This window comes from Agrilus planipennis, unplaced genomic scaffold (genome assembly GCF_000699045.2).
Source record: "Agrilus planipennis isolate EAB-ADULT unplaced genomic scaffold, Apla_2.0 scaffold86, whole genome shotgun sequence".
NCBI lineage: Eukaryota > Metazoa > Arthropoda > Insecta > Coleoptera > Buprestidae > Agrilus > Agrilus planipennis.
Window position 1 is genome coordinate 40,056 of NW_020438863.1, and position 27,754 is coordinate 67,809.

The window sequence follows — 27,754 nt, forward strand, 5'->3', positions numbered from 1 at the left end:
ACATTAAATGCGAAATGCACGTGTTTTAAAGCAGTCTGTTCAGCACTTGGACAAAGTATTAGCCTGAGATTCATTAATTGCTTCGTTTTAAATGACAGATAAAAATTTCGAGGGGGTACTTCACACCCTGCTTGACTTCCTTTCGATATAGTGCTATTGAAGGGATGTATGTAAAATCGTACACGGCAATAGAAGACAAACGACATGCAAAATATACGTAATTGGAACGAAAGTTAAGGTAAAAGAAGACAGAGAGTGGTATAGAATGAAACTTTTTTTTAGATGTAGATTTTGAAAATTGGGTTGTAAAATTCTGAAAATAATAACTAGTTACTTACAATATATGACAATTGAAAAATGCTGAGGTAAGAGACCATCATCATCATCAACATAAGGTCGTCAGTCCTAAGCCTGGTTGGACACGCACCCTCACTGTTTCCTATTCTGACCTAATCTTCGCATATTCCCAATCCCATATCCTTAACAATTTGCGAACAGTAATCCAATCTAGGTCTACCGCTTAACTCCTGCTTCTGCCTCTAATATGCTTCTTGCCTTCTATCTTTATGCCTGAGAAGGTGTCCTACCTACCTATGTCGCCTATTTTTTATTGACTTGCCTAGAGTTCTCTATTCTCCTATTCTTTCTAATAGCTCGTTATTCCCAACCTTCTCTATCTACGGTATCCTCATCATTCACCACATTTCGAACGCTTCTACAGCGCCGCGTTCCCAACTTTCTTTGTCGAACTTCTAAAAAATGATTCGCGATCACAGAAGTAACTTTTTTTTATTGAAAGCGACTCGACCCTGCGCTATTTTCTGCTTTATATATACACCGTATTTTCCAACCATTACGATTATAAACGTAGGGTAAAATTAGTCAAGTAAGGTGGGTGCTTAAACCGTAATATTCTATTTTAGCCACATTCTGATCCTTCTTCTTCCAACATGACCTAACATGGTTTTATCCTGGAACACCCTTTGAACAGGGTTCTACCATTTGAGAACTGTTTATCACAGATCATTTTTAGTCCAGCTATTGCATTAAGGTGACAGAAATTGGTCCATTTTACGTCCCCTTTTCGACTCACCAGAAATCTTTACCACGTTGCTCAAGTAATAACTCTCCCTGCATGTGATTCAGAATAGTCTTTTACCGGACCCTCCCCCCCAACGGTGCCATATGGTTTCCGCACATACCCTAAGGTCATCAAGGTAAGTTAACTTTGCATGCTTTCGTTTATTTGTATCGGATAAAATTCGCGTAAAAATTGACCGATACCGTTGCGGGTGTTCGAATGGTACAATTTAACATAGTCAATCGTGCGGGGTAAGTCGTAGGGGTCGACTCTATTCGAACGATTCGGGCACCGATGCTGTCGATACCCCGCGTGTCGTAGCCGTTTGGTCCAAGCCAAAGCTACCCCCTTGTTGTCGCTTGATATATGACAGTTTATATCAGTGAACAGACAATATGTGCAGCCATGCTCGTTACGCTATGAAAACAATATGAATTCCGACCGCATTTTTCTGCCCGGGCCACCGCACGTTTGATGTGTAATTACTTTTTTTCGGACAGGACGAAAGGGGGTTGTTGGGGGGGTGGCGGTGTGGCGGTGTCGAGAGCACATCACGTTTGTGCGAACGGGCTTGAAAACATGACATTTATGAACGATCTGCAAGATTCATAATACAAATATGAGCTAGCTAGTGGTACAGGGGGTTGAGTGGGGTGCGTACGTGGCTATATTCATGAGTGCTCACCCTCTAATTTGCCGGTAATATTGTTTTATTAATTCGATAATTTCCACTTTACTACTTCGTTTGATGTTGCGATTATTGCAAAATGCGGTATCAGGTCTTTTGTTCCGTGTGAGTCCCCCATCTCTCACTCTCTCTCTCTGTCTCTACCCTGGCGTTTGTTGTTACAGACCATTAGTAAAAATGCAACATTTCAATTGTCAAAAATCCTTTTATACCATATTATTGTTGTTATCGGTTTTGCGGTTGCAATTTCATCCACTGATTATTCCATCGTTACTAAAATTCGTTTAATTCCTAACTGCGGTTGTTTATTACGAAATAAAATCAACAAATACAATCTGCAAGGTATTGCTTTTATTAAATACGTGAATTGAAATGATTGATTAATATTAACTTTTACCATTGAAGGATAGGACCAACACAGTAAATTTTCATTATTCTCATTATGTAACTACAGGTAATATAAAAAAATACTATTATCACAACATGCTTATTGCATGGTCGGTTTGGTTAGTGATTTTTTCTAAATAAAATGTACCCTATGCCCTTTTCTGTATCCTTCACAATATATGTACAAAGTTTCATGATAGGTTTTACCTACGGCTTTGTAGGCGTTGGTGATTTAAATTCGTATCAAAAATCATCAACCACCTAAACTAATTTTTCTATCTTTTGGGGGTTGTATTTTTCTGTTTTCTTCTTTCTGTGATCTAAATACGTGTCAAGATTCATTAACCACCACATAAAACTAATTTTTTTATCCTTCGGGAATTGTATTTTTGGAAGTGAAACTTCTTTACGCACGCTAGGGTAAGTTCGTTTCATGCGAGTTGCTATGTAACGAAATCATGCAACGGATGTCCCCCCTCTACCCGGCCACGTAGTCGAGTTCGTAGTGGGGATTCCTTGAGCCGTGCGCGTGCTTCAATGCAACGTTCGTTACAGGCAATTCCGGCATGTATAGTGTAGCCCTAACAAAATGTATGAATGTATTTGTGTGTTTGTGTATGTGATCCTACAGTATGTTTGTGTGTTTGAAGAAGTTTCACTTCAGTAGCGTGTTGTATAATTACACGTTGTATTTTTGTTTGAAGTGAAACTTCTTTACGCACGGTAGAGTGAGTTCGTCTCATGCAAGTTGCTATGTAACGAAATCATGCAACGCATTTCCCCCGCTGTCTGTCCCTATGTGTGCTTATACCTTTAAAACTACGCAACGGATTTTAATGCGTTTTTTTTTAATAGATAGGGTAATCCAAGAGGAAGTTTTATATATATAATACATGCATAATATAGTAGAGAAACACTGATAATTTTAAGGTTTTGTAATGTGGTGTCGTAAATAAACATATTTTTTGCGCTTATGGGAAAGGAACCTATTCGGAGAGTTCTTGTGGAAATTGATTTGAGTTCACTAACAATTAGTTGTACTCGTGTACGGAAACTCAATATGACAGAGAACATTGTTTTCTTTTCCTTCTTGATTCACTGTCACATAACATATCCCTCAGCTGTTAAAAAAATTAAAGTGTATAGGCATCAGTGGACAACAAATTGTAATTTGTGGTTTGGTTTGTCTGATAATGCTTTTTGGTTTATGTAATTGCAGCTTAAGTTTCTAATTTTAGGATTGTTATTCGTTTAAGTACAAATGTTGATCTGCCCAACGGGTACTTGATCAATTATCAGGGTCAAAGTGCATCTGGAAGTGGAATTGCGGCATTTCTCGAACAGTTACACATACATACATAAGCATAATAATTTCTGATATTGTAGACCAAAGTGGTTAATATGGATGATTGTGGATATATACGTTTGTTCTTTGACAAACATCTAGTACAACCAAATTAATAACGTATTAATCTGACGAGAGATCATAGGGATTACAAGAAAACCGTGTCAATTTTGTAAAATCAGTCAAACTTCCTTAACTCCAACATTTTTAATGCAACCAATTATACTTCAGTTAGTTAAACAATTAATAAGTAAACAGTTCTGTTACAATTATTGTCAAAATAATTTGATAAATTGTTTACATTGAACTTCGTACAGCTTTTCTTTCTAATTTTGTTTATTTTGATGGATTGTATTGAACCAGAGGAAGAAACCATAATTAGTATTTTCTTTTTAGGGTTCCGTACGTCCGAATCTAAAACGGAACCCTTAAAGGTTCACTCGTGTGTCTTATGATGGGAGCACCAAATCAAACTGTACCATTGTTGCGCCCCTGGCCTCAAATATATTTTTTATTTAGTTAACAAAATAGATGAAAATTGATCGTTCTCCCCCCTTATCTCCGAAGCTACTGAACCTAAAATTACGAAAAAAATACAGAAATAGTTTTTTACTTATAGATTACAGGAAAAATAATATGGTCTGAAAATAACGTGTTAAATCTTTAAAACATTTTGCGTAAGAATTTACATTTGCAGTTTGAATGTATGAAAGAACATTTTTTTTCAAGTTGGTTCTCGCGTTAGGGTTTCGCACGTTCGAATGCAAAATGGAACCCTTATGGGATCACTCGTGTGTCCGTCTGTCCTCTTTTTTTCTATAGCAGTATTTGTATTTTTTGGTAGGCAGTATTTTAATTCCGTTGCATTAAAATAACGATGACCGTTAAGCATGCGGAACTACGTTGTAAGAAGTTTCATAATAAAACGGAAGAGTAATTCTCAAAGGTTTTATTAAAAGTCAAACCGGACCCCTGCGCATTCCAGGCCCTGCGTCCCTTTGGCTAAATTACAGATGTCTCCTCTCTTTATTCTCTTCCAGGGCAGCTAATTTATGTTGCTTTATTTGAAACAGCATTCAAGTCGTGCAGCATACCTACCTTCCCTTATTTTCGGCTTATAAAATGCTGGCATTACACTCATAATATTTGAACAACACAAGAAAGAAAATTATCGTTAAATTGCTACCACATTACTTGCTAATAATAATACGTTTAAAAAAAATGAACTGTGAAAGTAAATAACAACAACAAAAAACATTTGTTCACATTAATAAAGTGTAGTCAACAAATATTGGACCAATTTTCATGAAATTCAATACTAAACAAAGAACACAATCAGATTCAGAAAAGTCATACTTTCACTACAATTGTTTCTTCAAATGATAAATCTTTTAGGCAGAAGATAGGTAAATATGTTTAATTATTTTGAATGATATACATATATTATGTACTTACTAATAGCAACCAGAGGAGAGAAAGATGTTTCCAATCCAATAAAGGAGACATTTCGCTTGATTGTAATTGTAAAGATGATTATTTAATTCATTGTATCTATTAACGAACACTAAATAATTAGAACTTTAAAGAATTCATAATTTTTTACTTCATTTTTTCTATGTATCTAGTTAAAATGTATGTTAAGTCTTCTTTAATGTACGAATCTATCCGTTTGTCCTATGTACAACGTACAGATTATGAAGAAACGTACCCACACAAATTTAAATGTAAGTATATAGAAATTTGAGAAAGGTTGCTAAAGGTGTATGTTTGGAGCGCGGCGTTGTACGGGTGTGAAACATGGACAGTGGGCGCGGCGGAAAAGAAAAGGTTAGAAGCCTTCGAAATATGGTGTAATAGGCGAATGATGAGGATAACGAGGGTATAAAAGGTTAGAAATGAAGAGGTATTAGAAAGAATAAAACAGATGACTCTATGGATGTCAATAAAAAATAGGCGAGATAGGTTAGTAGGAAACCTTCTCAGGCATGAAGGTCTAGTCAGAGACATATTAGAGGCAGAAACAGGAGTTAGGAGGGGTAGAGGTAGACCTAGGTTACATTACTGTTCACAAATAGTTAAGGATGTGGGTTGTTCTAGTTTTAGGGAAATGCGAAGTTTAGGTCAGGATAGGAAAGAGTGGAGGTACGTGTCCAACCAGTCTTAGGACTGACGACCCTATGATGATGATGATATAGTGAGTGATAGGCTTTCTAAATATTATGTAACTTTTTAATTCATTATTATAGTATTTGTTAATAATAAATGTTTTTATTAGGGATGATTTATTTTGTTTATTCAAAAACACTTTCAGCATTAGTATTTAAGCACTAACAGTATTAAAAGAAAACCTATTATTAAAAACTGATATACCATCAGTATATTATACATTATTCATTTGCATGTGATTATTTTAAATTTAAAAATTCAATGCATGGCTATGATTGTAACTAAAAACTTTAATAATAATAATTTTCGTCTTTCGTTTGTTAGTTGTCTTCCTCGTCTCTTAAAAGATTCGATTCCGGAGGCGTCTCTCCGTTCTATGAAGTTATCAGAACTTAAGTAATTAATTTCGTTCCTTGTTCAGAAAGATAAGATATTACGAGTAAATTAACAATAAACTTGTTAGATGATGCCGTTAAATTAGCTGTAAAATGTTCTAAAACGGGCGGTTTGCAAAATTTGCTTTCAACCCTTCCTCGTACCTATGTATATAGAGGGTAATTTAATTGATTCCCCGGAAGTCGTTGATGTTTTAATTGTTCACTAAAGTTCCTTAATCTACATAATACCACCAGCAGACTCGAAACAGAAAAGAGGGCAACATTTTTACAATGATTAAATTAAGATAAATATTTTTAATATGCTTTTTTATTTTCTTCCCAGCTCCTTTAAGTATTTTATTCATCATCATCATAAGGTCGTCAGTCCTAAGTTTGTTTGGACACGCATCTACACTTTTTCCTGCCCTGAGCTAATCTTCGTATTTCCGTAAAACTAGAACATCCCATATCCTTAACTATTTACGAACAGTCTAATCTAGGTCTACCTCCACTCCTTCTAACTCCTGTTTCTGCCTCTAATATGTCTCTGACTAGACCTTCATACCTGAGACCTATCTCGCCTATTTCTTATTTACTTCCTATGTTCTCCTATTCTTTCCAATACATTTTCATTTCTAACGTTCTCTATCCATCGTCTTAACAACCTGGGCGACCGGACGATTACCCGGGGCGGCCAAACCGGGTACGAATTTACTTTTTTGGTTTTGTATTTACTTCTATGCTCGCGAACGGTTAATTTAGAAATTAAATGAAAAATGTTGTTAAAGGTGTATGTTTGGAGCACGGCGTTGTACGGGTGCGAAACATGGACAGTGGGAGCGGCGGAAAAGAAAAGGTTAGAAGCGTTCGAAATGTGGTGTTATAGGCGGATGATGAGGATATCGTGGGTAGAAAAGGTTAGAAATGAAGAGGTATTGGAAAGAATAGGAGAACAGAGGACTCTATGGAAGTCAATAAAAAATAGGCGAGATAGGTTGGTAGGACACCTTCTCAGGCATGAAGGTCTAGTCAGAGACATATTAGAGGCAGAAACAGGAGTTAGGAGGGGTAGAGGTAGACCTAGATTAGATTACTCGTCGCAAATAGTTAAGGATGTGGGCTGTTCTAGTTTTAGGGAAATGCGAAGATTAGCTCAGGATAGGAAAGAGTGGAGGTACGTGTCCAACCAATCTTAGGACTGATGACCTTATGATGATGATGATGAAAAAAATTGTTATAAAGTTTAATTGAACAACATCTTACTCCTTTTTCATCTTATTGTTCACCCCCTCGTTCTTTGTCAAATCTTCATTAATAAAATAGACCCGAAAGCCGAATTGTAAGTCATGTGAACCAAAATGGGGTGCTAGGGTCGGTATTTATATATGGCATATGTATATATACATTTCCGTCGGATAAGTTTAATTTGTTTAAGTAGTATACAAGCAAAAGTATTCCAAACTATCGCTTTTTACTTCGCTATACCTTCGACATTCTTCTAAGAAACGACCTTCACTGTCTGATTGTCTGGATTATTTATTATTTTCGTATTTGTGAACATGCAGTTCACCGACCAGCAAATCTAGGTAACCCTGGATGCTATAATGGTTATACTAGGGAAAAATTTCCCCTTTGAAAAAAATCCCCGAAAAATAATTTTAAATGAGACAATATTTTCGTAGTCCAAAGATTAGCCCCTACAGTAAAGCCACCCGAATATACCCTGATGCTATGATAGCTTTAAGAATATTACTGATCCTACCCGTGTCTTCCCCCAAACTAAAAATTATAGAAAATTATTTAAGATCAAGTATGGATCAAAATAGACTCAGCGGATTGGCCTTAATTTCAATAGAAAATGGGGTGGCAATTACATTACCTTATAACGATTTAATTTCTACTTTTGCAGAAATGTATTTTGTTTTTTGGTAAGACACATGTTTTGTTTGCAGATATTAATTACATTTGCATGTAACACCACATTTCGAACGCTTCTGACCTTTTCTTTTTCGCTACTCCTACCGTCAATGTTTCGCACCCGTGCAACGCCGTGCTCCAAACATCCACCTTTAACAACCTTTTTCGAATTTCTAAATTAACCGTTCGCGAGCATAGAAGTAAATACAAAACCAAAAAAGTAAATTCGTACCCGGTTTGGCCGCCCCGGGTAATCGTCCGGTCGCCCAGTTTGTTAAGACGAAGAATAGAGAACGTTAGAAATGAAAATGTATTGGAAAGAATAGGAGAACATAGGAAGTAAATAAGAAATAGGGGAGATAGGTCTCAGGTATGAAGGTCTAGTCAGAGACATATTAGAGGCAGAAACAGGAGTTAGAAGGAGTAGAGGTAGACCTAGATTAGACTACTGTTCGTAAATAGTTAAGGATATGGGATGTTCTAGTTTTAACCTTTCGTCTCCTATCTTTATATTCGCTCTTTCCCTACTTTTTCTTCCCTTTTATTACCCCTACTTTTTCTTCCCTTTTATTATTAAGTATTACCTATATTAAATTAAATAATTTCAATAACCAATTATTTCTAACTACTTTATACCAAGTTTGTATAGATTAACTGCGCGGTTTTTGTTAAAAACGGGTAGCGGGTAGGCAATACCTTTTCTATGTTAAAAAGGAGCCTACTTCAGGGGATAGCGACCTTGCCCACGCAAGCTCATGATTTTCGCCTTTTTCTAATTACCTGGGAAAATCATGCCCCATATACCTTTTTCCTATACCCATCTCTACAATTTTCTATTTTATTAACTTTTCAATTCAAAAATTTAAAAATTTAATTTATAAAGTATTGACGAAGATCCGCTTTCTTATTCATCCTTAAGATAAGAAGTGAATACTACCCTGTCTTGAATTAAATAGGAAATTTGCGCTTTTTGTATCATTAGACCTTTATTTATTTTAATTATGGTATCTTAATTTATTGGAATTTTCAGGTACAGATTTTATTGATGATCTGGGATAATTTTCAAATAAAACAACTCTTCATCGTTGTGCAAATATTTACTTTTGAATATCAATTAATTTACAATACATTCAGACATTTCTACAAATCATACCACAAATCAGCTCGTTTTGTGATTGCACTAAAATAAGATACTTAACCACTAAATTATTTACAGTATTTATTTACATTGTATGACACGTAATTTTTTTAATTAGTAGACGATTTTTGTAGACCATATTTCGGGTAAACATGTAAAGAATTATGGTGCAGCTTTTGGGTATTAAATTACCTATTAAACATTTTGGTAGTTCTTTATTGTAGTTACTGTTTTCTTTTGGGACTTTTTATTACAAAATTTTCCCAGTTTTGGTGCTTTCTAACGTAACGCCCATTTTCGATCATGAATTAAGTCACAGCCGTAACAACATGTGTGTCGAAAATTAATCTATTGGCAAAAAACCAGTCGGTTATTACTTCTAATGTTTCATTTATGTGTTGTCGACACTTGAACTGTTTGTGTCGTTTGTGTCAATTTGTTGTTGCTGTTCACTCAAAAGGAGTTGCTGTTGCTGTTTGAGCGCTGCAAGCCTCTGATGGGTCAACTCCAGATGGTGCTTGCGCCATTTTATACGACGATTCTGAAACCACACTTTCACCTGGAATACAAACAGAATGTTCCATTTAAAACACGTTACAGTAATAGCGCTAGACTTTAAAATTTTTTTATGATAACTTAAGAAACTTTTACCTGGGCTTCCGTGAGTTGTAACGTGTGTGCCAAATATAGTCTTTCAGGTCCAACCATGTACTGCTGTCTCTCGAATTCGGCTTCTAATCTTTCCAGTTGTTCAGGGGTAAAAATCGTCCTAACTCTTTTGCTTTTACAATTTTTCTTGTTTTGCGAGAGCACGGGCTGCAGATGTTTGAAATTTGCAACTGTAACAAACAATTTAACTTAAGCAAGTACATAATTTGTAATATTAGATTTCGTTTCACGGTTTCGTGAATCTGTTGTTATTAGACGTTAAAGATTGTATTGGAGTTAAATAACTTGTTCAGTAAATAAACTGGATTCCTTTGAATAGAATCAGTGTAATTCAAGTAATTCATTAAGTAACTGAGTAATAAATAAAGTATGAGTTACCCGTGGCGGTCGTATTCGTCCGTTTCTGTAGACAACTTGATCCTGGATAATGGGCCATTTCGACCGTAGAAGAACTAACACCATGACGGAATGGTATTTGGATACGGTTACAACCCGATACCACGTTTCTTTCGACGTTTCCGGAATGAACACTCAAGTTTACCTAAATTCAAGAATTATTTACAGGAACGAAACGACTCAATGATAACGAAAAACTTTGTCAAATTGTAATGATTTTGGTTGAAGGATTAACTCTTTATTTTTAATGATATTGATTATGATAAGCTGATTTTAATTTATTATCTGTTGTAAAAATAAAATTTATTTGTCTAAGTCGTCAATCGACCTAATCCAATCACCTGCCTTAGAAATTAAGTAACGACATTGCTTTTTGTTCGTTCTATCGCTTATCTTACAAAGATTAAGGAAGTTAATGAGAATTAAAAATCGTCAAGAATGGAAAGTACGAAATAGTTCAGCAAATGTTTAATCAGTTAATGGTTTGGTTTAATATTCTATTCTAAGAAAAAATAGTAAACCATCTTACCACAGCACTGAGATCCGTCGGTTGTCTAACTTCCTCTTCGTCGTACCTTTTCCGGTTGTTGAGTCCCAATATTGCCTCGATCGTGAATGATTTATTACTGGACGATTCCGGAGATTTTGATTTGCTACGCGGACTAATATTGTCGTCGTATATAGTAGTTACTGATAGATCACTGGATAAATTGTCTTCTTGTTGATGGAATCCCAAAAATTGGGATAGGGGAGTCGAATAATTATAATGGTGTAGCATTTTGGATGCGGAAGACACAAGTTAACAGAGGATTTTCTTCAGAATTTTCACATTCTGTTCAAAATACGAAAACACTAAATACTAAAAAAGTCATTTTTCGTTACGATTTATCTAAATAACTTATATTGTAGATAGGAATTTAATGAATGAAGAAATTAAGGGTTCATTGTGATTAAAAAAAATTCGGATAATAGATTTGACTTCCCTTACATTAATATTTTCTTTTCACAAACAATCTGATGAAAACCTCACAATAATACGTAAAAAAAAACAATACCTTTAATTACAATGAATTGTCTTGTTTTAAATCGTTTGAATTATATTTGGAAGGATTTTTTTCCATGTTGGAGGATAATCAAAAGGATTATATAATGTGCGGTCGTAGGTGGTATTCTTCAGGATAAGATTGCACAAACACTAATCAAGATAATGTACCGTGTGATAGTTCATGTGCCGCAAAAATAACCAACTGATTAGCTCGTTAGAGCTGTTAGACATGTAACAACTTACTGTCATGGACCAGGAGGCAAAGGGCTTTTGGGGTAGGGATCCGGGTTCGCGTTTACCCCTCCACGGGGAGGATCCCGACTCAATGGGACCACCCTCGTCTATATCAGCGTGTAACCTTAATGACCCCGCAATTTTCCTACCTTGGCCACCGAATCGAAAATTATTCTCTCTAACATCTAAACATGTCCTGAACTCTGATGTAGAGATTTTAATTGTCCTTTAAGGTATTTTTAACATAATGGGATGGATATGACATCAAACAAGCTGTTTTTGTCCCAATTTGGTAAATTTCAACAGTATGTTATCGAAAATATAAAATTCTTGTACAAAAGTGACAATTTTTGTTTAAGGGTCATAGGACGATAAGGCCCCAGAGGTAGATTTGGATTATTTTTAGAAGGTATATTGGTACTAATGAGATACGTTAATCCTGAAAATTTTAGACCTCCATCTATTTCGGTTTTTGAATAAATCCAAAAAAACGAAAAATCAGAAAATATTTTTTCCTCAAAAACCAATTTGAAGGAAATTTATAGACGGTATAGAGGTATACAACGGCTATACTCGAATATACGTATAATAAATAAAATAAAAAAATATAATAAAACTGCTTTTTGTCTTTGTCTAATTATTCGACTGGCTATTCTTCGTCGCTATCTTCGTCAATAACGGTAATAATATTGTCTTTATTAAATAATAAGTTTAATATTGCAGTTGGTCTAAAGATTTTAGACAAATATCGTCCATGTGATAAATAGAAAATTATNTTTCAAGGTATAAACATTGAAATAAATCGATTTTTATATAAAAAAGATCTATATAACGATTTTAGAGCTTTTTTGAGAAAAAAAAATTCTGATTTTTCGTTTGACCAAAATAGATAGAGGTTTAAAATTTTCAGGATTAACGTATCTCATTAGTACTAATATACCCTCAAAAAATAATCCAGATATCCCTCTGGGGCCGATTCACTACACTTATCGTCCTGTCCTTTGTAAATTGAATTTGCTTTGTCATTTTAGTATTATTGTAATATGAAGATTACCTAAACACATTTTCATGGAAAATACTTAAAGATTCTTATACTGTTTGAGGGTTTTTTCAAACAAAATGACGTGTATTTACCGCAAATGAATCTAATTACTATAGCTGCCGTTTCTAATTTTGAAGCCACAAGGACTATAATTTACGTATCTCATTAGTACTAATATACCCTCAAAAAATAATCCAGATATCCCTCTGGGGCCGATTCACTACACTTATCGTCCTGTCCTTTGTAAATTGAATTTGCTTTGTCATTTTAGTATTATTGTAATATGAAGATTACCTAAACACATTTTCATGGAAAATACTTTCAAACAAAATGACGTGTATTTACCGCAAATGAATCTAATTACTATAGCTGCCGTTTCTAATTTTGAAGCCACAAGGACTATAATTTATTTAAAATTATCCCCGGCGCCTTCACCATAATTTTAAAGAAGCAAACCTTAATTACTTCTATTAAAAAATGGAACAGGAAAGCAACGTTAACTACAGTACCTAGGTACTAATTGGTACAAAAAAGAAAAAAACCAATGACTTTACACAAGAATTGACAACTTTTTCTGGGCATTTTTGAATATAGTAAATATTAGGTACATTTGAAAAACATAACGACTGCAGTTTTAGAAGAAAATTGTAAAATTACTTAGATGGTATCATAAAAACTAAAATTCAAGAATGTATTGGACTAAAAACTTTTTACTAATCATCTCAAACATTATAAAAAAACCAATTCATTATATATATGTCACAGTAATATTATGGTATTATTGTACTTATGTAACTTTGTCAATTCAATATTTTATAGTGTAGAAGAAAATTGGTTTTGGGTTTGCAGTCTTGGTCTTTCGAAAATGTAAGACCAAAACGAAGATCAAGACTGTCTTTATGCTAGCAAAATCAAGGCCAAGAGATAACGAACAAGACTATGACTAAAACCGAAACCGAATCTGCAAGATCAAGACGAAATACGGAAGACCAAACGAAACGATTATGATTTATGAGTTGAAGTATTTGAAGCAACTTTAATTTTGATATATAATCTTTACATTTTTAGTATTTGAAATTATTAGCTTGCTTCACTTTTTGGTGGCCAAAATTCAGCTATTTGCTATAGGTATGTACGCATGTACCTACCATCTTACAATGTATCGGTTGGCTAATCCTCTTGATCTTCTTTTGCTGGGTATTTTCAGAAACTGTCTGTTTTTGGGTGCCCAATTTAGTCACCTCCCAATGTTTTATTAAATAGGTACCTTTCCTATAAAAAATTCCACCATAACAAGGAATGTAAATCAATAAAAATTTATTTTCTGATGCATTTGTAGTGGATCCTTTTCAGGAACGGAAAGTTTAGCCTTTTTTGTTGCCATCCACTACAGGGGGGGTTTTTCCAGCAAAACGTACCTTTCGCATCGATTAATTTAAATAAATTCATTTGCATTTACAGGAAGTAACTATTTTGACTCAATTGGTATTTACTAAATAACAATAGGAAGAACATTACTTTTAGTTTAGATTAACTAAAAGAACAGAAAAGAGTCTTTTAGTATTGCGGAGCGGTGATGTCGAACTCTCTTCTGCAGGTAGTTTTGCTTAAAATATAGATAGTCGAACTCCCTCCCGGGTACTAGCCGAGTTCCCTCCCGTTCATATCAGCTCCGATAATTAAGTTATTAATAACGACTACTTACCGATTTTTTGTGGCTTCTGGCAAATTTTCATGGTTGTGGTCATTTTCTAGTTGAATTACAATTGCACCGTCCATTTTAACATGTGCTTTGCACTCTTTTTGAACACACAGCCACCGTTTAAGACCCTGGGACAGGTTCTTTTGAAAACTAAACTTATAATTGTCAATAACTACTAACGGCTTTCCTTTTTCACTTAACTAACTGCACTCATTTTGATTTTCACCAGTTACAAACAAATACATGAAAACACTGTACCTACAGCCAATGCATAAATAAATTCTTTTGATTGTAACTTAAGTAGCAAACATGTTACAATTAAAAAGCGGAAGGAGTAGAAACAAGTATTTGACCAATAGAAGGGTAGTTTGATAAAATTATTATTGTTTTTCTGGTGTCTATAATATATTAATAATATTAAGATTAATATGTGATGTGAGGCTGTATTATTTAAACAACTCTTTATGACTTTATAGTGACATTTAGCACTCAAGGTCTTCCGCCGCCGTTGGGAGGCAATTGATGTATAATTGGGAAGGAATTCGACGTACCGCAAATTTTAACCCTAATTAAAAACAGGTATATGGGAGGGAACTAGGCATTATCCTTGCGAAGAATGATGGCTAATATGGTGTGAAACGTTGTTTATTTTTACAGAACCAACAATAAAAATTTCGACTTATTTTAGTAAATAAGTGCGAAACGTCGCTTATTGGTTTTATAAGAATAAACATGCTTTCATTCCTAATTAGTAGAACTATAAGGGAAGAACTGGAAACTATATCTTTTATTAATTTCTACTACTAACGGGAAGAACCGAGACAACGTGTAATTTTTATTCCTTTTCTTAAGGGATGGATAAGAGATAGTCATAAGGATACGTATGTGAATGCATATGAATATAAAAAAGGGTGCGCCATTTCTCTACTTTATTGTATATATCCTACACATCCCGGGGATGATATTTCGATGGAAAACATCGCGGTTGTAAAGTGCGGTAGCTGCGGATAACACATTATTAGGGGGTAGATTGCGGCGGGTGGTTTTACGTGATTGTTTGCCAGGTCGAGGGCCGACTCCGCCCTTCTGTGAATCCTCGTCTAAGGGCGCAAGCGCTCCCTTGGCAAAAGGTTACGCTATCTGGCCCCGTTAATACGCCCCCGCGTTAACAAATTTTTTGGAGGGGTTGATTGTAGCGAACGTTACCTCTAATTAGGTGTGTAGCTCAACTAACAGCCGCTCCTAATATAATATAACAATTAGGGTTTAATTTGCATTTTGATGTCTTTGTCAAATAACCACTTGTCCCAGAGCCCTTTACGTTCGGTTTACCCTTCGGTTCTAAATTCCTAAATCATTTGGGTTTTGTTCTGAATATAAATGTATCTACCTATACATAGGTGCATCATATAAATAAATATTTAGACTAAACAAAGTACTCGATAACCATAATGAGGTAAGTGGCAATATCAACTTGAAAATAGTTTTCATTGGAAGTGTTTATCAAACTATGGATGGAGTCACATGGTCAGTTTTTCAGAATCATCTCAAATATATTTTCAAGTCTTTTTTTGAAAAATAATAATGGTTTATTCAAATTAAAACAGATTTAGAAGTGAAGCCTTGTCATTTTAGTATTATTTTAATAAGGATGAAAATCACCTAAACATATTTTCATGGGAAATATTTAAAGATTCTTTACTTGAGGGCTCTTTTAAACAAAATGAGATGTATTTACTATACATGACTCTAATTCCTAACTGCCGTTTCTAATTTTGAAGCCACAAGGACTATAAATAATTTATGGAAAATGATACCGGCGCATTCACCATAATTTTAAAGAAGCAAACCTTAATTATCACTATTAAAAAATGGAGCAGTAACTTTCAATAGAAAATACAACGCTAACTATACAGTAGGTACTAATTGGCCATCATCATAAGATCGTCAGTCCTAAGACTGGTTGGACACGCATCTCCACTTTTTCTTATCCTGAGCTAATCGTAATTCCTAAAACTAGAAAATTCCACATCCTTAACTATATATTTGCCAACAGTAACCTAATCTAGGTCTACCTCTACCCCTCCTAACTCCTGTTTCTGCCTCTAATATGTCTCTGACTAGACCTTCATGCCTAAGAAGGTGTCCTACCAACCTATCCCGCCTATTCCTTATTGACTTCCACAGAGTCCTGTGTTCTCTTATTCTTTCTAATACCACTTCATTTCTAACCTTCTCTATCCACGTTATCCTCATCATTCGCCTGTAACATCACATTTCGAAAACTTATAAGCTTTTCTTTTCCGCCGCGCCCACCGTCCATGTTTCGCACCCGTACAGCTCTGCGGTCCAAACATACTCCTTTAACAATCTTTTTCGAATTTCTAAATTTATCATTCGCGAGCATAGAAGTGACTTATTTTTATTGAAGGCGACTCGACGTTACGTTATCCTCTGCTTTATATCCCTACTATTTCTTCCGTCCTGACATATCTGACATCCTAGATACCTACCTAAAGTCAGTCACTCCTATGTTTGTATTCGCTCTTTCCCTACTTTTTCTTCCCCTGCATACCAGTATTTTTGTTTTACTTGTATTTATTTTCATACAGTATTGTTTTGTCAATACCGCTTCCACAAAATGGACAAACGGTTGAGTACTTTACTTTAGTTATTTCTTTTTAAGGTTTTGAGCATTTTTATACATTTCCTGCCTTACACTCTTGCTGTCCTTACATCAATTACCCACTATTTATCTTAGTCAAGTAAGGGAGGCAGAAAAATCAAATTTGACAAAAAATACTGATAAAATACATCGGAAAAATTGAGGGATACGAAAATCGGAATAGGTTAGGCCCCATGATACTCTTTTCGGCGAAAACAGAGCAGGAAAAATCTAAAACCACTTTCTTAGCTTGGTATCGATAAAACATTTCGAAATACGTTTTACTTAGTACAGTATTTTGTTTTGAGTTTTCTACTTTTTTTATTGAGACTGGGTATTTGTTTAGAATTTTATACAAAATTATGACTTAGGTACTTTATACTTAGCAGTTATAATATATATATTTTTAAGATCAAAGCAAGTTTAATTTAATTTATTTCAAGTTTGATATAATTGTATAATAAAATTTTGATCGTTGAATCATAAAAGGTAATTCTATAACGTACTGACTAGCTTTTTTCAAAATTTCACACTAGAAAACAAAATTCTTTTACTACTAGATAATTTCAAAAGTCAAGGAAGTTTACCTTCATTTATTATTATCTTCTGTAATTAATTTTCTAACGTTTGATTGAATCTTGCAGCAACATAGTTAACAAGAAGAGGATAACAAGAGATATTAAAAAACTAAAATCGATGAAAAGCTTAAATATAGCAATAATATGAACTCATTGAAGACATTTTTGGTATTTGTTGTCATCTTACTCCTGATGGTTCAAGTTCAGGGCTTTTGTCTTCCATTATCAAAGAAATTGAGCTATTTGCTATAGGTATGTACGCATGTACCTACCATCTTACAATGTATCGGTTGGCTAATCCTCTTGATCTTCTTTTGCTGGGTATTTTCAGAAACTGTCTGTTTTTGGGTGCCCAATTTAGTCACCTCCCAATGTTTTATTAAATAGGTACCTTTCCTATAAAAAATTCCACCATAACAAGGAATGTAAATCAATAAAAATTTATTTTCTGATGCATTTGTAGTGGATNTGGTGGCCAAAATTCAGCTATTTGCTATAGGTATATACCTATTGTATTGTACCTACCTTCCAGCAGTGTATCGGGTAGTTAATCAGCTCGATCTTTTTTTAGTGGGTATTCTCAGAAACTGCCTGTTTTCGGGCCCAATTCGGTCACCCCCCAATAATTTATTAAATAGATACAATTCTCATTAAAAATTCCACCAAAACAGAGTAGAAATAATCTGAAACCATTTCTTAACCAGGTACCTATCCATAAAACTTTTGGAAATACATTTTGCTAAGTACAGTATTTTGTTGAGTTTCTAAATCACCAAAAATGCCTACTCCAACAGGTGGGCCCATATTTTATTTGCCTATGCATGGGCACCTGATTGTTTTATGTTATAAGAATATGAAAACAAGTGAATTCATTTAGATATATTGTTAATTTTTGGGAGTTATTGATATATTACCCTGAGCCATCAGTTTCCTCAATTTCTGATTTCTGTTGAAAACAAACAGAAGAAAATTGAACAAATTGTACTTTATGCCATTATTGTAATGACATCAGAATACAGTATCGCGGTTCACTATATTCTAGTGAATAATAGATATTTATGTAAATAATTAACGTTATTTTGCAACAACAACAAAAATCAGAATTCGTTGATGTAGTTCAAATCATCGACGGTGCGCTTGATTTATAAAAATATTTAATAAAAACAAAGTAACGGACAATAAATTCTTCGTTTTATATTTATTATTAAGGAAAATTTTCGTTTATTATAATATCATTGTGACATCTTATTGTGTTCTTTCAAAACAAATTTTCAGGAATTTCAAGTTGACTTTATGGCACCTGTAAACAATAGTAGCTTATTATTGATAAAACATATTCAAAATAACAGAGTCCTGCACATTATCCTTGTACATTTTGTCAATCAATATTCATCGTCATATCAGCAATGGAAAACGAATGCAAGGTTTTCACCTTCAGATCTCAGATGGCACTTGAATAAAGTTTTCGGAAAATTGTATTTAATAGTCATTGAAAGAACTTAACGGAAAAGTCTTTTTAAGCACTATAAAAAATTTTAAAAAAATCTAGACAGCCAAAATGTCTTCTTATTATTGAAAAAAAAAAACAAATGATTTATAGGTCTACTTGATATTTACGTACATATCTCTGATTTACATATATTTTATAAATACATGTTAGCGTTCGATTCTCATCCCTTAATAATCCATCACTACTTTCAACTAATTTTATCGATCCTCTTCGCCTTCATTAGAGCAAATCCTTATTAAGTTCATTATGTAGCATTAAATGAACATAAAAAAAACTTTTATTTTTTAGCGTCTTTTGTATCATGGAATGTTCTCTTCTATCATATACAATTCGCAGTCACGTTTTTTCTATTGTTTACCATATACGAGGTACAACCGGAAAGTTTCTGATGAACCAACAATAAGTAGTTTCGTAATTTGATGTGCAACGGCAATTCGATGGCACCTATCAAATTTGAAATTAATCCGGTTTGTCCATAATTTGATCCTTCCTCCAATGCATAAATTACTCTTTTAGAGAACAAAATATAGGGTTGTTCGGAAAGTCATTTCGTTTTTTTTTTTTGTGGAAATGAAAGACAGTTTTCGTATAATAAACAAATACTTTATTAAATTATATATTGACCGTTCTGGTCCAACACCTTTTGCCATCTTTCTGGTGGTAGCATAATTCCACGCTCATAAAATTTTTGGTCTTTGCTGGCAAAAAACTGATCGAGGAGGTTTTTGACCTCCTCATTTGAGGTGAAGGTTTTACCGTCTAAAAAATTTTGGAGTGACCGGAACAAATAATAATCCGATGGTGCCAGGTCTGGAGAATATGGTGGGTGTAGCATTGTATCCCATTCAAGCTGTAAAAGCTTTTGGCGAGTGACCAAACTTGTGTGAGGTCTCGCGTTGTCTTGGTGAAACACTACACCTTTCCTGTTGATTAGTTCTGACCTTTTCTGTTGAAGTGCATCATTCAGTTTGTCCAGCTGATGACAGTAGACTTCCGAATTAATCGTTGTGTTATCCGGTAAAAGCTCAAAAAAAACGATTCCTTTAAAATCCCACCAAACAGACAGCATCACCTTTTTTTGGTGAATATCGGCTTTGGAAATGGTTTGAGCCGGTTCATCTTTTTTGCTCCATGACCTCTTGCGTTTGACGTTGTTGTATACAACCCATTTTTCGTCCCCAGTGATGATGCGCTTCAAAAACGGATCATTTTCGTGACGTTTGAGAAGCGAATCGCAGACGTCAATGCGGCGACACAGATTTCTCTCTGTGAGAACATGGGGAACCCATACATCGAGCTTCGAGGATAATCCCAGGCCTTTCAAGTGGTCATAAACTGTTGAATTTGATAAATTTAACCTCAATCCGATCTCACGTGTTGTTATTCGCCGGTTCACATCAACTAATGCCTTTATCGCGTCTTTATCAGCTTCAACCGGCCTTCCCGAACGTGGTGCATCTTCGACATCAAAATTGCCGGATCGAAATTTAGCGAACCAGTTCTGGCACTGGCGTACTGTCAACACACCTTCTCCATACACATCAGTCAATTTCTTTCTGGCTTGAACAGCATTTTTACCCTTTCTGTAGTAAAACAGTAAGATATGTCGAAAATGGTGCTTATCGCTCTCCATATTTAAAAGGGCACCAACCAAAAACTACTGCGTAGAATTAATTGGAATTTTTCACACACAAGCCTTGCTATATGAGCTCTCAAAGCATATAAAAATTACGGCTTAAATGTGAAGTTGGTTGCAACAGAATACAATTAAATCCTCTGTCGGAAAAAAACGAAATGACTTTCCGAACAACCCTATAGTAGGTATAATACAAGGTACTTGAAAGATGTAAAAAATATTGAAAGAAACATAGTTTTTCCCAATATTTCAACCATTTATTATCCAGGCATATGAACAAAAAGGACAAACTAGGACATTCTTGTAAATCCCTTTTTTCAAACAGTGCACGAAGAAAACTAAATTTTTATGATAACGCAATAATTACAATTTTCGATTGTAAATGACTGAATTTGTCGTAGAAACAGTAGAATTTATTACGTACCTTGTATAATAATCTCAATTTTGACATGTGTCTCAAGTTTCTTATTATTACAATTAAATTTGTATTATCAACTACAATACGTAGTAAATTTATTTCTGCTGGGATTTTATTTTTATGAATTCAAGGTCAAATTGTAATTGTTATTATTTTCGCTTACGAAGCAACGGGCTAGTGGGATAAATTGTAAACATCGCTTTAATATTTTGGTAAATTTTTGTTTTTAATTTTCTCCGTGTGGTAAAGTTTCTTTTTTTATATTTAGTATTAAAATGTAGTAAAGTAAGCTGAAAATTTCTAACACTAAGAATGGTTCCAAGAAAAGAATATGTTAATGTTGTTTCGAATAGTTTAACTCATAAATTCACCAGGAATAATAATTTTTCATTTAGTCTTGCATATTTGGTATTGGTTTTAATCTTGGTCTTGCTCGTTAGATTTGTCTTGGTCTTCGTCTTGTGTTTTTGCAAGACGACCAACAAGCCTGCACCACCAAGACCAATATGGCAAAAAAAACCCGTTTGATTGTTTCTATTTATAAACTAAAATGAAATGAGGAAATAAAAATTGGTTACACTTACTACTTAATGGAGTCAATTAAAAAGAAAAAGCATTCCCACACTTGTGGCATATGAGTTTATTGTGGTCGGGGGGTTTATGCGCACGCTAAGGGTAGTTTAGATATAAAATCAAAACGCCACATTTATGCGATCATTTACAAAGTGTTTTCCAAACATCTCCCAACTCTCAAAAATCTACCGAGTCGTACGCAGGTAAGCAACCACCTTCAATTTGTTTATAATTACGATTAAGTAGTCCTATTTTCTTTGATTGATTTGATTTGTTTCAAGAAAATATTTTATTAACTACGTAGGCATTGTAGAAAATTTTAGAGAAGGCGAGAAGTTTTGTTACTAAATTTTTTGAGGTTTAAGCAACGATAATAATAAAAAAATGCTTATAAATTGTTTACAATGCATTACCAAAAAGTGAGTAAAATTTATTGACATTAGTGCGTCTTCACTTATTGATAGTTAATGAAAGATGAAAACTGAATGAGAAGACCAGAACATAATAATAATTACAGGATTTTATTAATTAATAATAATAAGCTGTGGTTCATTTATATAAACCAAAAGCGAATAAGTCATTTAAATATGTCTCTTTGGCGTTAGATTTGGTACAGTAACTTTTTGATATGCATCTATAATAACGAGTGGAACACAAAATGGCATTAAATAATATTTTTTTTAAAGTTAATATAGAGGAAGGAATATAAAGATAGGAGACGAAAAATTAGAAGAAGTGGCTGATTTTAGATACCTAGGAAGTCAGATAAGTCAGGATGGAAGGAGTAGTAGGGATATAAAGCAGAGGATAGCGCAGGGTCGTGTCGCCTTTAATAAAAAGAAGTCACTTCTATGCTCGCGAACGGTTAATTTAGAAATTCGAAAAAGGTTGTTAAAGGTGTATGTTTGGAGCACGGCGTTGTACGGGTGCGAAACATGGACAGTGGGAGCGGCGGAAAAGAAAAGGTTAGAAGCGTTCGAAATGTGGTGTTATAGGCGGATGATGAGGATATCGTGGGTAGAAAAGGTTAGAAATGAAGAGATATTGGAAAGAATAGGAGAACAGAGGACTCTATGGAAGTCTATAAAAAATAGGCGAGATAGGTTGGCAGGACACCTTCTTAGGCTTGAAAGTCTAGTCAGAGGCATTATGATGATGATGATGATGATAGAGGAGGAAATAATATTGGTTATAAGTAAAAACTACAGTTTTATGCTAATTTTGCGATTGATTAATCTTAAAAAAACAAACAATTGGAAATTTATTTACTTAGGTATGATAAAGAGTAATTCGAAAGACGAAGGGCCCAAAAAGGTTAAATTACACAATTTTGTAAAAATCATTAATATTTGATATGGCTCTCATAGTTTATTTTTAATTATTAAACAGTATTGACTGGCTTTCTGTTTCTTCTTAAAAACCCGAGTGAAAATATGTAACTGCATGTAACTTTTCCTATTTTACTGAAATAAACACAGATAAATGCATCTATACATTTATTTAAATAAAAAAGTATTTAGTTTCCCAAAAAGAATGCGTTTTATCTAAAATAAACAAATATTGGGTTCGCAGTGTGTAAAACTAACGTAAATGTAAATAATCAATTCTCTCTGATTCGCATGTATATTCAATGTAATGGGTAATAAAGGTGGTCATAAAACAACTGGAAAAAATGACCGTTAGTGTTTAGTTTCTCTGTAGGTTGTCGAAAGCGTTTTCTTGTAGCCTTTGGCGATCTCTCAGGGAGCTTTTAAAGCTCGAAAAGCCTTCAGACGTCGAGCTTCCCGGCGCGTAACGGTCACTTTCTATCAATAAGTCACTATGCCGTCCACATAAAATTTTTTGAATGATTGAACTTTTCAGCAACGCTTTCAATGAGTGGTTAATCCTTTTTAGAATTTCACTACAACATAAAAACACTCTTTTATGCTGTGATCGATTTTGAACAATTTTATAAAATAAAATTTCATTTTTTTTTGTCGCAAAAGATTACATTCTATTAAACAATAGCACATAGGTGCTTTTATAATTTATTGAGACTGGATATTTGTTTCAATTTTACTCAAAACTATGAGTTAGCTATTTTATATTCAGCTATTATAAAAATTATTTTAATGATTAAAGCAAGTTTAATTTAATTCATTTCAAGTTTGATATAATTGTATAACAAAATTTTAATCGTTGAATCATGGAAGGTAATTCTGTAATGTACTTTTGTAATTTTTTATAGCAAGCGGGTAGCTTATTCCAAAACTCCATACCAGAAAACAAAATTCTTTTACTACTTGATAATTTTTCAACAACTTTTCGTAGTAAATCAAGCAAGTTTACCTTCATTTACTATTATTTTCGACAATTAATTTTCTAGCGTTTGATTGAATCTTGCAGCAATATAGTTAACTATATAGAAGAGGATAACAAGAGCTATTAAAAAAGTAAAATCGACGAAAACTTTAAATAGCAATAATATGAACACATCGAAGACATTTTTGGTATTTGTTGCCGTCTTACTCCTGCTGGTTCAAGTTCAGGGCTTTTATCTTCCATTATCAAAGAGGGTAAGTTACAATTGCCAACTTATTGGTTCATTTATTAAAGAACGCACCCAACAAAAAAGCGGCAGTTTTATTTCAAAACAGAGCACTATAGAAAACGGTTACATAACTTCAAACACATTTAATTAGATTAATTATTTATATATTACGTGAATCTTCAACTGAACATTCACTCTGTAAATATATCCAGTTAATGATCTGATTATTATCATCAGTGCTTTGTGATGTTTGTTCGTAAATCAAACCATAAAATCAATACGTCATGTAAGTCAATCAATTTATAAAGGGTATCTTGAACTTATGTTCAATTATTTTGTTAAATCAAAAACACGGCCCTCACAATTTCAAAAGAAGCGAACGACTTTACAGGGGCGTTAATGATAAAACCACAAAAACCACCAACGCTCGCAAACACCAACAAGTAACATTATATTTGCTGAGTGGTACTGTGGTTTTACGAAAGACATCTGATTGATTAAAATCTATATAACGATAAGATGTATGTTGTTGGAATATTCTGGTAATTTTTTTTTAATCTTTTTAAGGATAATCCATCATCAGCATCGAGTATGGTTGATCCGAAGAAAAGACCTTTCTGTAATGCATTTACAGGTATAAACAATTGTTATAATTTCGGGTGCGTATATAAGAAATGGGGGGTCCTACATGTAGAAACTGAATAGCAAAATATTTAGAATTAAATTTCTGATAGAAAGTTTAAAACTATAAATAATCCATATACGTTTGGTAAAGGTAATATACCTTATTGAGTTAGAAACATTTTGAATTGATACGGTTACTTATTGAATCTGTGGGAAAACTTTATGATTTGGGCTGAAGGGTCTTGGTCTAAATGAACTATTAAATGGTACTATATGGGACAAGTCTTGGTAGCGACTTATAATCCTTCCAAGCGGTTCATGTGTCGAAAAATGTAATGAAAAAGAAAAACTGGTTAAGCATAAAAACATTTAGGTCCTGGCCAAGTACCAAAAGTACCTTTAACTAGAATTGTACAGTAGAGGATGGAAAAAAGGGCGGAAGAACTATTAGGGGAAGATTAATTTGGGTATAGAAGAAATAGAGGAACGCGGGAGGTCATTCTAGCTTTACGGGGAAACAATAGAGAAAACGATAGAAAGAGTGCGTACATAAGATTTGTAGATTTAGAAAAAGCTTTTAACAATGTTAAATGGGTCAAGATGTTAAATATACTTAAAAATGTAGGGATGAGTTACAAAGATAGAAGAGTGATAGTTGGTTTGTATAAAGAGCAACATGCAGTTATAGAGCTAGGGCTGCAACGTAGAGAAGTAAATATTAGGAAGGAAGTCAGACAGGGATGCACACTGTCACCGCTACTGCTTCATTTATACGTCGAAGACGCGATCAACATCATTAGAGACAGTACAACTGTACGGATAGATATACAGGGGCAAAAGATTAGTATGCTTGGATTTGCAGATGACATAGCAGTATTAGCATCTAGCAAGGAGGAGTTAGAGATGACTTTAAATAAAACTAGTGAAGTTTACACTTTAAATAAGAGACAGTCTTATGAATAGAATATACTTCTTGGTAGATTATTAATTTAGTTAAATTTAGGTTAAGATAGGTTAAGTTTTCCTTTTATACTCTTAATTTCAATATCATATCTCTAGAATTAGAAGGGATACAATAACTCTTCTCGATGAGAATTGTATGATCTCAAATAAATAAATAAAATGGAAGCAGTACTCACAAAACAGTACTGTATGAAAATAAATAAACGTGAGACACAATAATGATGTGCAGGGGAAGAAAATGTAAGGAAAGAGCGAATATAAAGATAGGAGACGAAAAATTACAAGAAGTGGCTGATTTTAGACATCTATAAGTCAGGACGGAAGGAGTAGTAAGGATATAAAGTAGAGGATAGTGCAGGGTCGTGTTGCCTTTAATAAAAAAAATCATTTCTATGCTCGCAAATGGTTAATTTAGAGATTCGAAAAAGGATGTTATAGGTGTATGTTTGGAACGCGATGCTGTACGGGTGCGAAACTTGAACGGTGGGCGCTGCAGAAAAGAAAAGGTTAGAAGCGTTCGAAATGTGGTGTTACAGGCGAATGATGAGGATACCGTGGATAGAGAAGGTTAGAAATGAAGAGGTATTAGAAAGAATAGGAGAACAGAGGATTCTATAGAAGTCAATTAGAAATAGGCGAGATAGGTTAGTAGGAGTCAGAAACGGTAGTTAGAAGGGGTAGAGGTAGACCTAGATTAGATTACTGTTCGCAAATAGTTAAGGATGTAGGTTGTTCTAGTTTTAGGGAAATGCGATGATTAGCCCAGGATAAGAAAGAGTGGAGGTGCGTGACCAACTAGTCTTAGGACTGACGACTTTATGATGATGATAGAAAGTACCCTGTGTTTTTTTCTGAATCCCTGAAAATGTGTGTACAAAATTTCATGATAGGGTTTACCCGCGGTTTTGCTCACGTTGGTGTCCTACATTACATGTGTAACTTGCTCTCTCCCAGGTTGTGGTAGAAAGAGGACCAATATTCCTCCTCTAGCTTCATCGATTCGTGAGGGTAGTTCTGACGAAGAATCAATTGGTACATTGTTCGAATTGAGCGCTGAGCCAGCCGTTGAAGATTTATCACGTCAAATAATGTCGGAGGCGAAATTGTGGGAAGCAATTCGTGAAGCGAACGAAGAACTGACCCGTCAAAAACAAAAATATGCAATGGAAAGTGAAGAAGCGATCCCTGCACGCAGTGCAACTGCTTCATGCGCTTTACCACCCTGCATCATTTAAACTAACACGTAATTCAATTCGACAGTCAATTTTAAAATAATGAATTTGCTCTTTGTTTTAAATGAATAAAATTTTGTTAATCATAATAAGAAACCTTTGGTTGCGTATTACTTTGGGCATATTACAAATGGTTGTTCTCATATGCTCGTGGAAACAAAAAGCAAATTAAAATTAAGAAATATTAAATTGACCTATTGTTAACCAGTAATAAAATAATATGTGCATCCTCTTAAATTTAATAAATTCTATGGGTGTGAATTAAATTATTATATTGTATTTGATAATAAGTTACATTATAGTTGATATTTTGTACAAAATTAATTACTAATTAACAAATTATGAAGCATGCAAGCAAATGTAACAGCTGAACATAAACGAATATAAAAATAACTAGCTACAAAAAAAAAACATTGTGTTAGCTGTCTTAGTACATATTTTTTGTTTCCTTTGTTCTCAATATCACTGACGTAAGGAGGGTTGAAATTTTTCACATTTGCGTATTCAAATGTTTGTTACATTTTAATATCCAAATTATCCGATAACAATATCTGAAATTTTGATATGTGGTGATTTGTTCACTTAATATTGAAAAAATTAGAATACTGGTTAATTTTTATTCGAAAACGAGCTAATTGGAACTACAGACGAACATTTAATAATCTAATTGTCCACTTTAGATTTAAAGGGCTACTTCGTGTTTCTTCTTTTCGTCTCATCGCGTTTCGCACCTTAATAAAATATTACCTGTTTTGATCAATTTTATAATCGTTTTGTACCCTTAAGATAATTTATTAGTTATTGCACCTCCTGAGGGGAACATAACATATTTCTA

The 27,754-nt window shown here is 34.0% G+C and overlaps 2 protein-coding genes across 2 annotated transcripts; one reads left to right on the forward strand and one right to left on the reverse strand.

Annotated features, from left to right (window-relative positions):
• Window positions 1–9,107: 9,107 nt before the first annotated feature.
• On the reverse strand, window positions 9,108–11,254 carry LOC108735651 (homeobox protein Hox-D3). The gene is made up of 5 exons (XM_018467706.2): window positions 11,220–11,254; window positions 10,694–11,023; window positions 10,147–10,309; window positions 9,751–9,938; window positions 9,108–9,658 (listed from the first exon to the last, which is right to left on the reverse strand). Exons 2-5 carry the CDS (start codon window positions 10,940–10,942, stop codon window positions 9,491–9,493), a joined length of 768 nt encoding a protein of 255 aa, XP_018323208.1. The 5' UTR covers window positions 10,943–11,023; window positions 11,220–11,254; the 3' UTR covers window positions 9,108–9,490.
• A 10,473-nt stretch (window positions 11,255–21,727) lies between these two features.
• LOC108735654 (cardioactive peptide) lies at window positions 21,728–27,118 on the forward strand. The gene is made up of 4 exons (XM_025974749.1): window positions 21,728–21,770; window positions 23,956–24,125; window positions 24,668–24,734; window positions 26,642–27,118. Exons 2-4 carry the CDS (start codon window positions 24,036–24,038, stop codon window positions 26,920–26,922), a joined length of 438 nt encoding a protein of 145 aa, XP_025830534.1. The 5' UTR covers window positions 21,728–21,770; window positions 23,956–24,035; the 3' UTR covers window positions 26,923–27,118.
• The last annotated feature ends 636 nt before the right edge of the window (window positions 27,119–27,754 follow it).